The sequence below is a fragment of the Entelurus aequoreus genome, linkage group LG09 (assembly GCF_033978785.1).
Source record: "Entelurus aequoreus isolate RoL-2023_Sb linkage group LG09, RoL_Eaeq_v1.1, whole genome shotgun sequence".
NCBI classification, from domain to species: domain Eukaryota; kingdom Metazoa; phylum Chordata; class Actinopteri; order Syngnathiformes; family Syngnathidae; genus Entelurus; species Entelurus aequoreus.
Window position 1 is genome coordinate 50,009,859 of NC_084739.1, and position 15,178 is coordinate 50,025,036.

Genomic DNA, 15,178 nt, shown 5'->3' on the forward strand with positions numbered 1-15,178 from the left:
TTGCCCAATCAAGTCGGTTACGACGACAAACTGCAGTCAGGTCAAGACCACATTGCGGATGGTGAGCATGCAGATGAGCTTTCCTGAGACAGTTTCTCAATGTTTGTGCAGAAATGATTTGGTTATGCAAACCAATTTTTGCAGCAGTTGTCCGGGTGGCTGGTCTCAGACGATCATGAAAGTGCACCTGCTGGATGTGGAGATCCTGGGCTGCTGTGGTTACACGTGGTATGCGGTTGTGAGGCCAATTGGATAGACTGCCAAATTCTCTGAAATGCCTTTGGAGACTGCTTATGGTAAAGAAATGAACATTCAAGCTCTGGTGGACATTCCTGCATTCATGCCAACTGCACGCTCCCCCAAAACTTGCAGCAAATGTGGCATTGTGCTGTGTACTTTATGTTATATAGCCTACATTTGATTTAATTTGGATAGCTTGGAATAAACGGATTGTCATATCCAAACACATTTCTACAGTACTGGAAATTCCATCATCCACGTGTCAAACTGGTCAACACAGTCGCCCTCGGTATCAGCCCAAAAGTAAGGGCTGTAAATTAAGTCGAAAACTTTAGTCTTCGTTCGTTTGGAATAGGACTAAGTTTGAATGTCAGTAAGACACACAGTGGACACTTCATTAGGAACAGGAAGTAATTAGACTGCATCAACACGCAGTGTGTGCACCTGGAGCGCACGCTGGGACGGTGTTCAGCCACAGGCTGAACACCGTCTCTTTCGCCTCGTTTGGACCAGGAGACGGGAGGACAGCGGACGGGATCGTCGTTTCGGGCCAGGAGCAACGCAGCGGCAGGCAGACAGAGGACGCCGCTTTGATCGAACAACAGCCACGGCGGCCGCGGCCCTCGCCGTTTGGAGCGACAGCTGAGCAGCGCTGGGACGCGCAACATTGTTTGAAGTTTTGTACTCTTTTCGAAGATATTGAACTCTTTTCGAAGAAAATATTTTAAAGACAAGAACAAAGTCACGGACCGGCTTCAATTAAATAAGGTATGTAGCGCGCCACACGGCTATGGCCATATAACAGTGTGTGCACACAAAGACAGCAACAACCAATCCAATGAATTGGTGGTTGATATTCATTGTTATTTAACCCGTTAGTGGGTATTTTCTATGAGGTTTTGTGCATGATTGCAACCCGTTCGTGGGTACATTTAAAATACAAGGTGGTGTTTTATGATTCCTTGTGCAAGCTCATTCGTGGGTGAGGTTTGGTTTGAACAAATGCAAATGAATAATAGCGGGTTTTGATGTTTGGTGTTTTGACTGACATTAACAAGGTTTCCATATATTTAATGTAATTTTGAATTGTGGGTTGTGTACAATCATGGATCCGGGAAAAGGCAAACGTGATGCTTTGGAAATGCATGATCATGCGTTAATGGAGGAGTCAAAAGCAATGCATTCAATTGGTGACACAATTGAAGGTCAAATGGAACCCTCACAGGCTGAATTGTCAGAAATTACTGAAAATCAATCACAGACTGCAGAGATGGAAAAACAGGTGGACACAGATCAAACACCCGATGTTGAAAAACAATTCCAGGATGTAAAAAAACGCACAGTGGAAATGACACCGAAAGCCCTAATGATGAGAATTGAAATACTTCAGAAGGAGAGAAGATCCAAAATCAACAAGGCAAGCAACATGCAGAAACATATCATGGAGATGATGGAAAATGGAGAGGACAAAATGGAAGTGCAATCGGCTTTCACCAAATATCTCAATGTTGTAAAGGAAGTTGCAAGTGCACACAAATCCCTCCTACCAATTCTACCTACAGAGGACCAAATCAAACACGACATATGGTAAAAAGCCAAATTAATCAATGTACATGAATTTATTGAGCATGTTAACACCTGGATAAAAACGCCAACCCTGGAAAATATTGAGGATTTGGAAAATGAAATTAACCCAAATGACAGCATTTCTAATGTTACAAGACACAAATCGCATGGGAGTCACACACACTCTGGTTCTAGTAAATCAAGCACCTCCTCAGCTCGCAGACAGGCAGAGGCCGAAAGGGCTGCCCTCGCTGTCCGCTCTGCAGCTCTAAAGGAAAAACATGCATTGGAAGAGGAGGAGGAAAAGATAAAAAGTAAATTGGAAGAGGAGTCGTTACAGATAAAAAGGAAATTGGAGAGGAGGAGGAAAAGATCAAAAATAAATTGGAAGAAGAGAGGGAAAGAATCAGAAAGAAAAAGCAAATGATGGACCTGGATGCTCAATTGGCAGCTGCCGATGCGAAATTAGCAGTTTTAAAAGCTCCCAGCCTTCATGCTTCCTCACATACAGCATCTGATGGCATGAGCTCCTACTTAAAGAGAACCAAGGAACAACCAGTCACTCTCAACCCCCAGGCTAAAGACTATCAACCCCTCACACAGCAGCAGTCAATCCAAGCTTCATTACCACCTCCACCACAGTCTATATACCATCCATCTGAGCAACAACAAATAACAGCATGGCAACTACAATATAGGACACCACTTCCCATTCAACCACCCACATTTTGGCAAGAGCAACAGTCCATGCTTTCACACCCTAAACTCATTCAGGTACAACTGCAACCACCACCTTCTGTACCAAAACAGCAGCAGGTCTCTTGGAATACAGTGCCGTACCATAGCCCTACAACCCACATGGACCCCCCTGTACAGCAATCAAGGCAAGTTAACATTTCCCCTCCAACCAATGGCACCCCTCTTTATGTGATTTATTGCACAGGCAAAATGAGATTGCAACATTGCAAATGTCGATGCAAACTTCTCATCTACTCCCACCAAGGGAGACTCCCTATTTTAACGGTGATCCATTACTGTACAGAACCTTTGTCAGAGCATTTGTGCAATGTATTGAGAAAAACGCAAGCAACAAAGGAGACTGTTTGTACTATCTGGAAATGTACACTAGGGGTCAACCTAAAGAATTGGTGCGTAGCTGTCAACACATGCCCCCAGATAGAGGCTATGAGATGGCAAAGTATTTGTTGTAAAAACACTTCGGTGACCAGTACCAGATAACAGCAGCTTACATGGAGAAAGTGTTTAACTGGCCTTTAGTGAAGTCTGAAGATGTACGAGCTCTGCAAGCCTACTCTCTTTACCTTCGAGAATGTTGCACTGCCATGGAAAACGTGAAGTATATGCAGGAATTTAATATGCCAGTTTACATGAAAACTGTGATCTCCAAGCTGCCGTACAGGCTGCAAGAAAGCTGGAGTCTCTGCATGCAACATATTAGAAAACCACCATCGCACCACCTCAGTTCTCAGACATTGTTGCATTCATTGAGCGACAGGTGAAAATTGTCTCTGACCCAGTCTTCGGAGACATCCAGAATGTACCACAGAGTACAGGAAGTAACCCTGTAAAAGGAATTAAATTACAAGGTAATCCTAAATTCCAAGGTAGCAGTTTTGCCACAACCATTAATATCGAAACCCCTGAAGTGGAAAATGAAACCAGATTCAAACCTGCTCCAAAGCAAAGTGCATCTGCTTGTACCACAAATGCCTGTGTTTGCTGCTCTAATAATCACACTCTTGACCAGTGTCCTCAGTTGGAGAAGAAGACCCACAGGGAGAAGATAACTTTCATAAGACAGAAAGGAATCTGTTTTGGGTGTCTTCATGTTGGACATCTTAGCAGGCATTGTGACAAGCGTTTGACCTGCAAGGTATGCAAGCAAAACCATCCAAGTCTGCTTCATATTGGTCAGAAGGAAAGAGCAAGCAACATAAATGCACACCAAAATAAGGCAAGGGGACAATCTGTGAGTAATGCACAAGTATCTCTGCAAACATGTGGACAAACGGGGGCTGGAAATGGAATTCTGTCAATTCTGCCTGTACAGATAAAGTCCAGCAAAGGACACACAGTCACAAAAACCTATGCATTCCTGGATCCGGGCAGCACAGATACATTTTGTTCTGAAAGCTTGATGACAAAGCTAAACTTGAAAGAAAGAAAAACTAAAATCAATCTCCTAACAATGGGCCCAAAAACATCAGTTTCTAGTTACATGCTGACGGACTTAAAGATTTCAAGCCTCACTGGGCAACAGTTCTACGACCTTCCCAAGGTCTACACCCAAAAAAGGATGCCCGTAACTACAAACAACCTCATCAATAAAGAGGAGTTGGCTAAATGGCTATACTTGGATGGCGTCACTCTTCCTTGTATTCAAGCGATGTAGAGCTATTGATTGGGACCAATGAATCTAAACTGCTTGAACCCTGGGGAGTGGTCAACAGTCATGGAAATGGACCTTGTGCCGTTAAGACCCTATTGGGGTGGGTCATTAATGGCCTTCCTGATTACAGTAAGAAGAGGAGTAAGATTGGCTGCTCCACTACTACTGTCAACAGGATCTCCATAACAAAGCAAGAAGAGCTGCTGCACAATCAATACAACCATGATTTACACGACAGGTCATCAGAAGACAAAGAAGACATTTCTAGAGATGACATGAAGTTCATGAAGGTCATGACTAATACGTGCAAGCTATAAGATGGACACTACACTTAGGAACTTCCCTTTAAAAAGGATGATGTGTCTGCTCAACAATCAGTGTGCTGCTAGACAACGCATACTTGGTCGGAAAAGGAGGGAAAAATGCAAGATTTCTGATGTCACACAATGGCAGTACATTAATACCACTCAAAATCCTGCAGACAAAGTCTCAAACGAAGATGGAGACAAGTCCAATACATCTCTGACCAATTCTGGAATCGCTGGTTAATAGAGTACTTACCTTTGCTACAGAGGTGGAGCAAACAGAGAAGAAGTCTCGTCCCAAATGACATTGTACTGATCGCATACAATACCGCTCCACGTGGCTCTTGGTTACTTGGAAGAGTCATGGAGACTTATCCAGATAAAAAAAGGATTGGGGCGTTCTGCTAAAATCAAAACTAAAACAAGCACACTAAACAGACCAGTTACAACAATTTGCTTGCTGCAAGAAGCTGAAGTGTAAAAAAAAAAACACATTCGAAGATGATTATTATTTGTTTATATTTATGGCTCCATTGTTATTTATTTTGAATTGTTCATGGCATCCTGCCCTTCTCAATTGGGGGCCGGAGTGTTGGAGCCAAATTTACTTATTTGTTTAAATTGTTTTTATTTTAATTTCTCTAATTGATTGTTGGGTTCAGCATGTTGAATTTCCTTTTCAGCAGATTGCTCCGCCCACTTCCTGTTAAGAATCAGGAAGTGTTGACAGGGAGGGGACTGTTGCTATAGTGCGGCTACCATGGTAGCCTCCTTAAATTGGGTTCAGGTGTGAGCATGGGCAGGGCAAAACAGTTTTTGACCGCGTCGTGTCATGTCGTGTAGTGTCATGTGGTGTCGTGTCGTGCCGTGACAATGCTGTAATAATGTGCCATTCAAGGTCAGCATACTTTATGTTGTATAGCCTACATTTGATTTAATTTGGATAGCTTGGAATAAACGGATTATCATATTCAAACACATTTCTACAGTACTAAACATTCTATCATTTACACACGTCAAACTGGTCAACACAGTCGCCCTCGGTATCAGCCCAAAAGTAAGGGCTGTACTCCTTTTATTGTGGGCAGCTTAAGGCACACCTGTGCAATAATCATGCTGTTTAATCAGTATCTTGATATGCCACATCTGTGAAGTGGGATGGAGTATCTGGGCAATTAATAAATTGCTCACCAGCACAGATTTAGACAGGTTTGGGACCAATATTTAAGAGGAATAGGTATTGTGTATAAAGTAAACGTTTTAGATCTTTGAATTCAATTATTAAAAATGGGAACAAAAACAAAAGTGTTCAGTGTATGAACAGAAGGTTTTATCTGAAGTAATCAGTGAAACATGAAGATTCCAAAGCAAATGGCTCTGATGTAGAGCCAAGGACCAGGGGCCGTACTTATCAAGCTTCTTAGAGTGCCATTTTACACTTAAGTCCTGAGAATTTGCGAAATTTAGTCCTACTCTCAAACTTAAGAATAAAACTTTTTTACCAACGTTCTTAAGTCTAAGAATCACTCCTACTCTCCACAATATTTAAGAGACCTTCAGAGGTGTCTTAAGTGGTTAGGAGTTGCCAGCAGGGGATGGCACTGAGGCGAGAGAGACGTGGCCGAACGTTCAGGGAGCGGAACGATGTCCTGGATTTGTTTGATGACGAGCAGCTGATCAAACGGTATCGTTTAGAGAGAGCGGGTATTATTTTTGTCACAGATTTAATACTTTTCGATTCCTTGTTGATTTCTGCATGTGGCTGCAGTGGGCTAGTATATATAGAGCCACCCACACCAGTTTCAAATTAGTTGCCTAATTAATGAATTGGAAAGAAAATGTTATGACAGTAGCGTATGTGTGTGGCCGTGAGGTGAGTGACGTCAGTGAGTGTGTGGGCGAGAGAAGAGAGGGAGCGGTAGCATGAGTGCCGGCGGGGACTAGTTTGTTTTGTATTATTTTGTAGTTTATTGTCAAAATATACACTCCCATTGTCCACTTAAATATTTCCAAGATATTTCTTTATTCTTAGACAACGGATTCCCTTCCGTGATTGGTCATTTCTATGGACACAGAAATGACGTCACCTAAAATTCCGTTTATGGCACATAGTAATGTCGTAATTCAGCTCTGAGTGTGACACTTAAGATTCAGTCCTACACTTCGCTGAAAGTGTGAGTAAGACGCTTGATAACTAACTTTTAAGTGCAGCTTTCAGCGAAGAATTTATTTACTCTTAAGTCAACTCTTAGCAGACTTCTTAGGAGTAATTCTAAGAAGCTTGATAAGTACGGCCCCAGATCTTTGATGGAAAATAAGAAATAAAAGGGTTCCAAGGGTAAGAAGAAGAGGCACAGGATTGAAGTACAGTACAGGATTCTTCCAGCAATGAGAAGAGTGGAAAGAAGAACGACGACGACCAAGATGGACAGGTTTGCAAAGGTCGCAAAAGGATCGTCAAATTCCAGATGGATGACAAACTGTGGACAGAGATGCGGGAAGCCCTCAAAAAGGAGGACAGGAGAAGGCGTACAGCAGAAAGAGAGGTACTGAGAAATAAAGTCAACACATACTTTGGACTTCAGAGAACTCGATTTGTGGATTATTTTTGGATTTTTCTATTTTTTGTGCTTTCTTTCTTTGTTGGTGCGTGACGTCTATTTTGTTTACATTTGACTATGGACATGTTTTTGACATGAAGAATAAAGATGCCGGTGTAAATTATACATTTTTCACAATGCAGGCTTATAGAATTGACATTGTTGCTTCTGCATTTGTCTCCTACGTATGTTACTAAGGGTAATTATGAGAACATAATGAGGGGGCTGGTGTGTAGGAGCCATAAATATGTATATAAGGTCACATGGTGTGTTTGTGGGTGTGTATTCACAGAAGGGAAGTTTGTGTCACGTGACATTAGAGACAGGCACTATAAAAGGGGCGTTGTTACCTTCATTTGGTGTGGCGAAAGGAGACAGTAGAGCAGAGTGACCACAATTTTTGTTGACCCCTGTTCGACGCTATAAGCTATTGAAAGCTTTGGACACTTCAACTGCATGCTGTCTACAGACAAACTAAGCACGTTTCTTTTCGTACATTTTACTACTTCATTAAATCATTCACGACATTGCATCCCGGAACTCTTGTGTTTGTGCTTTATTGGCAAAACAGGAAGCGTGTCAGACACGTACTAAACCCAGCTTTTTACTTTCAAGTTACAGGCCGATTCGGAGTCACTACACAATGTACGGTACTTTTATGTCTCACCTGGGAAAATTTGTCTTGGACTTAACAACTGTGGCACAAATGCCTTAATAGCCACCATGACAGCAAACAGTACATCAACAAGCAGTTGAGTGTGAACATTTCACTAGTGTGTGAGTGAAGTAAATGTCAATTAAGTTTCAAACCGGCCTGCATAATCAAGCACTACATGCAACAATATCCATGCATTACCTTGAGTATCGACAACAGTTACTGAAGAAGTCAACTAAGCAGGCAAAGAGGTAGGTTTCTGAAAAAGAATATTTTGACATATTGCACATTCAGTATATAAATTAACAACTTAAAAGTATGTCACAAAAACAGTAGATTTCAAAATGACTATTCTGTCAAACAGCTTCATTGTACCTTTGTTGTGCTTTGATACATGCCTTAAAAATGTGACAATATTCAAGACTTCAAATATTCTTTATTCCATCCATCCAGTATACACAATTAATCACTAAAGTTGGGACGGCGTGGCGAAGTTGGTAGAGTGGCCGTGCCAGCAATCGGAAGGTTGCTGGTTACTGGGGTTCAATCCCCACCTTCTACCATCCTAGTCACGTCCGTTGTGTCCTTGGGCAAGACACTTCACCCTTGCTCCTGATGGCTGCTGGTTAGCGCCTTGCATGGCAGCTCCCGCCATCAGTGTGTGAATGTGTGTGTGAATGGGTGAATGTGGAAATAGTGTCAAAGCGCTTTGAGTACCTTGAAGGTAGAAAAGCGCTATACAAGTATAACCCATTTATCATTTATTTCAAGTTGATATCTGCCAAGATAATGCTCAGTTTGTTTTGCAAATATATACATAAAATCAGTACCAAACAAAGATACACAGTATAGCTTTTTAAAACGCATACATAACTTTTGTTTGGGTTTATGTTATGGTTAGGTTTATCATGGAAGTACTATAGTAGAAATACAAATTGCAAATGCATGTTGCAATCTGTATGTGTGTAATCAGATCCACTTATCTGTGCTCTAATTTGTGCGTCTGTGTTGTGATTTGTGCATGTGTATAAAAAAAATATTTGTGTCCATAAGAGCTGATTCTGGCAAATTTTGAATCACAATTTTAGCTTAGAATTTAGATTAAAGTTCTCTGGTACAATTTTTTTCTCACCAAAATGTTTATTACACCAATTAACTGGAGAAAACAAAAAAGAACATTCAAGTAGAGTGAGCAGCAGGAACTTTGCTCATTGCTGTTATTGCTGTTGAGCATAACAACAAAAGGGAAAAACATGCTGTTATCCCCTTGTGTCTACTGGAGTTCTGTGGTTATAGTGTTGCATTATACAACGTTGGGGCTATAGACGACTGTTCTATTTGTTATTTTTGTCAGGCTTGTCCCTGACAGTTTGGTTTTGTTTTAGTTTTTCCTTTGTGTTTGTCTTTGTTTCCTGTCAGCGCTCTTATTTTGGTTGTTTCCTGCTTTTCTCCCTGAGTGCTGTTTTCCCTCAGCTGTGGCTGATTGGCACCTGGCCACACCTGGTGTCAATCAGCCAGCTGCTATTTAAACCTGCCTTGCCATCCAGTCTGTGCTGGAGTATTGTCAATGTCATTTATACTTGTCGATGTCATTATGACTTGTCGATGTCATTGTAATACATGTCGATGTCTACTACTTGTCGTTGGAGCTATACTTGTCGATGTCTTTGTTTGCGGTAAGCTGTTCCTGTTTGCTAGTTCCTAATTGCTATTTACAGTTTGCTGTCTCCTAGCTCCTTGTTTTATGTTATACAGTTAGCTGTTAGCTGCTTACAGTTTTTCTGTTTGCTGGTTTTATATTTATTTTGGACATTAAATCATGTTTTACCGCACAAAGCCTACCTTCTCTGCATCTTGGGGTTCGTCACCAACAACTTGTGACAGAATACTCCAGCCTAACACGAACCCCGCAGAGATTTCTATGGCGGAGAGACTTAACAATGCTTTAACATTGATGGCCGAATCCAAGAAAAGCTTTGTCTCTTTTTGTGATCCATCCCACCCATTCCTGTCCTGTGTTGGCTTCTTGTGGGACGTCTTGGATACGTCCCTTGAGGGGGAGGGGGGCTATGAGTAGCTGTGCAGCTCAGGAGGTACAGCTACTCCTCACCCCAGTGGGTCTGCAACAGACGCCGCCATCCTCTTCGGTGGGCCAGCAGACGCCACCATGCACTCCGGTGGGCCAGCAGACGCCACCATGCACTCCGGTGGGTCAGCAAACGCCACCATGCACTCCGATGGGCCAGCAGACGCCACCATGCACTCCGGTGGGCCAGCAACAGAGGGTGCCACCATCCTCTCCGGTGGGCCAGCAGCAGAGGGCGCCACCATCCTCTCCGGTGGGCCGGCAGACACCACCATCTTCTCCGGTGGTTCTGCAACAGACGCAACCATCATCTCCGGTGGTTCTGCAACAGATGCCACCATCATCTCCGGTGGGCCAGCAGAGGGCGCCACCATCATCTCCGGTGGGCCAGCAGAGGGCGCCACCATCCTCTCCGGTGGGCCAGCAGCAGAGGGCGCCACCATACTCTCCGGTGGGCCAGCAGCAGAGGGCGCCACCATACTCTCCGGTGGGCCAGCAGCAGAGGGCGCCACCATCCTCTCCGGTGGGCCAGCAGCAGAGGGCGCCACCATCCTCTCCGGTGGGCTAGCAGAGGGCGCCACCAACCTCTCGTCGGCCACGGATGTGGTCGTTTCATGGGCGACCGCCTCGCCAATTGCGTCTGGTATCAGTTATGGGAAGGGTGGCTACTGTCAGGCTTGTCCCTGACAGTTTGGTTATGTTTTAGTTTTTCCTCTGTGTTTGTCTTTGTTTCCTGTCAGCGCTCTTATTTTGGTTGTTTCCTGCTTTTCTCCCTGAGTGCTGTTTTCCCTCAGCTTTGGCTGATTGGCACCTGGCCACACCTGGTGTCAATCAGCCAGCTGCTATTTAAACCTGCCTTGCCATCCAGTCTGTGCTGGAGTATTGTCAATGTCATTTATACTTGTCGATGTCATTATGACTTGTCGATGTCATTGTAATACTTGTCGATGTCGATGTCTACTACTTGTCGTTGGAGCTATACTTGTCGATGTCTTTGTTTGCGGTAAGCTGTTCCTGTTTGCTAGTTCCTAATTGCTATTTACAGTTTGCTGTCTCCTAGCTCCTTGTTTTATGTTATCCTGTTAGCTGTTAGCTGTTTCCAGTTTTTCTGTTTGCTGGTTTTATATTTATTTTGGACATTAAATCATGTTTTCCCGCACAAAGCCTGCCTTCTCTGCATCTTGGGGTTCGTCACCAACAACTTGTGACAGAATACTCCAGCCTAACACGAACCCCGCAGAGATTTCTATGGCGGAGAGATTTAACAATGCTTTAACATTGATGGCCGAATCCAAGAAAAGCTTTGTCTCTTTTTGTGATCCATCCCACCCATTCCTGTCCTGTGTTGGCTTCTTGTGGGACGTCTTGGATCCGTCCCTTGAGGGCGGGGGCTATGAGTAGCTGTGCAGCTCGGGAGGCACAGCTACTCCTCACCCCAGTGGGTCTGCAACAGACGCCGCCATCCTCTTCGGTGGGCCAGCAGACGCCACCATGCACTCCGGTGGGCCAGCAGACGCCACCATGCACTCCGGTGGGCCAGCAAACGCCACCATGCACTCCGATGGGCCAGCAGACGCCACCATGCACTCCGGTGGGCCAGCAGCAGAGGGCGCCACCATCCTCTCCGATGGGCCAGCAGCAGAGGGCGCCACCATCCTCTCCGGTGGGCCAGCAGACGCCACCATCCTCTCCGGTGGGCCAGCAGCAGAGGGCGCCACCATACTCTCCGGTGGGCCAGCAGCAGAGGGCGCCACCATACTCTCCGGTGGGCCAGCAGCAGAGGGCGCCACCATCCTCTCCGGTGGGCCAGCAGCAGAGGGCGCCACCATCCTCTCCGGTGGGCTAGCAGAGGGCGCCACCAACCTCTCGTCGGCCACGGATGTGGTCGTTTCATGGGCGACCGCCTCGCCAATTGCGTCTGGTATCAGTTATGGGAAGGGTGGCTACTGTCAGGCTTGTCCCTGACAGTTTGGTTATGTTTTAGTTTTTCCTCTGTTTGTCTTTGTTTCCTGTCAGCGCTCTTGTTTTGGTTGTTTCCTGCTTTTCTCCCTGAGTGCTGTTTTCCCTCAGCTGTGGCTGATTGGCACCTGGCCACACCTGGTGTCAATCAACCAGCTGCTATTTAAACCTGCTTTGCCATCCAGTCTGTGCTGGAGTATTGTCGATGTCATTTATACTTGTCGATGTCATTTTTACTTTTCGATGTCATTATGACTTGTCGATGTCATTGTAATACTTGTCGATGTCGATGTCTACTACTTGTCGTTGGAGCTACTACTTGTCAATGTCTTTGTTTGCGGTAAGCTGTTCCTGTTTGCTAGTTCCTAATTGCTATTTACAGTTTGCTGTCTCCTAGCTCCTTGTTTTATGTTATCCTGTTAGCCGTTAGCTGTTTCCAGTTTTTCTGTTTGCTGGTTCCTGTTTTCAGTTTGGCTATTCCTAGTTCTTGGTTTGTGTTTTACATTTATTTTGGACATTAAATTATGTTTTCCTGTACCAAGCCTGCCATCTCTGCATCTTGGGATTCGTCACCAACACAATGTGACAATTTTGCCTTGTACGGTTTTATCAAACTGTACTTGGTGGTGATGACTAGGGATTTGTAGTTTTGCCTAGCAATGCTGCAAAAAGTGTGAAACACACTCACTGTCTGTCGTAGTTTGGCTTGAATCCAAAATGACTCCACAGCACCGAATGAGAATCTTTTTTGGGCACGAGTTTGGAAAAGTGACTCACAATTATAACTAGGGATGGGTACTGTTTACATTTTTACGGATACTAGTATCCAATCAGTGCTAAAAAAAAAAGAGAAAACATCCACATTTTGTAAAAAAAAAAAGCATGTTTATTTATAAGGATTTTGTGACATGCATGTTAAACTGAATTGTAATGTAAACACTTCAATAATGTTAATAACATGTTATGTAATACATTTAATGATTTAAAATACAATCTATAACATAGTTTCATAATATCACAGCAAAACCAAAATAATTACAGAACACAGTGAATGTGCAAAAACATTCTTCCATCCATCCATCCATCTTCCTCCGTTTATCCGAGGTCGGGTCGCGGGGGCAGCAGCCTAAACAGGGAAGCCCAGACTTTCCTCTCCCCAGCCACTTCGTCCAGCTCCTCCCGGGAGATCCCGGGGGATCCCGAGGCGTTCCCAGGCCAGCCGGGAGACATAGTCTTCTCAACGTGTCCTGGGTCTTCCCCGTGGCCTCCTACCGGTTGGACGTGCCCTAAACACCTCCCTAGGGAGGCGTTCGGGTGGCATCCTGACCAGATGCCCAAACCACCTCATCTGGCTCCTCTCTAAAACATTCTTGTGAAACCTTATTTTGTCAGACAGGATTTAGCTTGCAACACTTTTATTGTGAAGGCCAGAACTATGCTATTGGTCTTTAGGTGTCTTAATGACTATTGTGTTTTGAAGAGAGATGAGGTTGTGTTCAGATAAAAAGTGCCAGTAGACTTCCTTTCTCAACATCTTACAAACCTCTAATCACAATTTGTATGTATTGTTAAAGTTCCGAATTTCGAAGTTTGCGAATCAACTCGTTCGCCTTAACCTTGATTGGTGCATAATGAGTAAGTTTTGTGTTGTTGTGATGAGTGCTGACTGCGGTAAAATGTGTGTGCGTTGTTGGCTCTGATGACGGCTATTGCTGTGTAAAGGGCAACAATGAAATGTAAAAAGAGCGCCAGGCTGGGTGTGTGTGTCTTTCTGGATCGGTGCACTAATGTGTCAATTGTTTTAGCACCCGAATGAGCCACCGATAAGCTACTTTTTTTTTTTTAGTCCAGTTATTACTGTGCATGTTGGTACTGGTGCCATTAAGGGGAACTGCAATTTTTGGGGAATTTGCCTATCGTTCACAATCTTTATGTGAGACAAGCACACATTTTTCTTTTTTTTTCCTCAATGCATTCCAACTCGTAAATAAATGCTAGCAAAAGTCACCAATGAAGGTAATAGGATTCACTCTATTCCGCCTATAAAGCGCTCTAAAAACATCTAAAAACCTCCATCACAGTTTTATATACAGTACATGCTGTAGGTATATATGTAATGTAGTAAAAGGCACATTCATTCTAACATTTAATATTGATGTATTTTAGTCATACAATATACAGCCGCGTAATAATTTCACAGACGTATCACAAAGTTTGCTATTTACTTCAACAACAACTATTACGAATCATGGCAGACTTCATGAGAGAAATGTTGATCTAGAACCTTATATTTTTGAGCCTGAATATGAGGATGTGCTACAAGTTTTAGAAGTTGTGTGCTAAAACAGATCCAGGTTTAGTTAAACAAGCAAGTAGCACTGTTTCTCAGTGCTAAATAGGAAATAGAAACTACGAACATAATAAAAACAACACTAAGGGCCTGATTTACTAAGATCCAAAAACCATGTGCTAAACAGCATGAGCAATCTATACAATTCTGTGTACTATTAGTGGGTGTGTCGCCTGTGATCTACTTACACTGCGCGTACAATTCAAAAGTAGTGCAGACCGCCTTGTGTAAAAGAGGTTTCTGTGTGTACTACGCAGCTTTCACCATGGAGACAGTCGATCATTTACTGCACCTTCGTCTTATCATGCTACTACCTTTGGCATTTTGCTATCAAATAAGCAGCAGACATGTACCACTTTTTATGGGCATTTTAATGCCCATAAGGAAACACACCTTTTTTGTGCACTGCAGAGCGCTCATGGCTGCACTTACTGTGTTCAAGATGCAAAAAAATGCTTACTTCAAGGAGGTTTTTTTTCATATAGAAGATAAATCCTGTGTTTAACCAGGTGCTTCACCAGATTGGATGTATTCTCGTCACTTGACTTGATTTTTACGTCACAAATACTGCAGAGAGCGTAATCTGCATCTGCATTGCATTTGGAAAAGACTAGCCACACTTTAGAGTGTTTTGCATTTGGCATGGTTGGGTTTTTTTATAAAACATTGGTTGCTTTATTACTAAGAGCATGTCCGCTTCAAAATGGCCTGTTTTCCTCTCAAGTTCTAGCAAGTACTCGCGACTCACAAGTGCTAATTCAGTGCTAATGTACCGTAAATTCAGTGCTAATGCTAACTGGATCTTCCGTGAATTGGTGCCTGGTAGTACCGGATGGTTTTGGTCGGTGCCAAAAAAGTACCGGGTACGGTGCTCGCTCCTAGTGACAAAGCATGATCGTAATGTAAGACATATTCGTTTTTTAAGTGTAGTTAAACCGTATGTATAGCGTAGCACTTTTATTTTGAAACCGGAAAAGTGTGTGATTGGTTTGAGAAAGTGTTTTGGT

General features: G+C 43.5%; 1 protein-coding gene across 4 annotated transcripts in view; it reads right to left on the reverse strand.

Moving 5' to 3' along the window:
- The window catches only part of LOC133657492 (cytosolic purine 5'-nucleotidase-like), a 139,534-nt gene that overhangs the window by 53,702 nt on the left and 70,654 nt on the right, over positions 1–15,178 (reverse strand). For 2 of the 4 annotated variants that reach the window (XM_062058891.1, XM_062058889.1), the window contains exon 7: positions 7,978–8,035. The exons of the other annotated variants lie outside the window; for them this stretch is intronic. In XM_062058891.1, the coding sequence (XP_061914875.1) occupies positions 7,978–8,035 (58 nt within the window). The remainder of the gene's footprint in view (positions 1–7,977; positions 8,036–15,178) is intronic. 4 annotated transcript variants of the gene reach the window in all.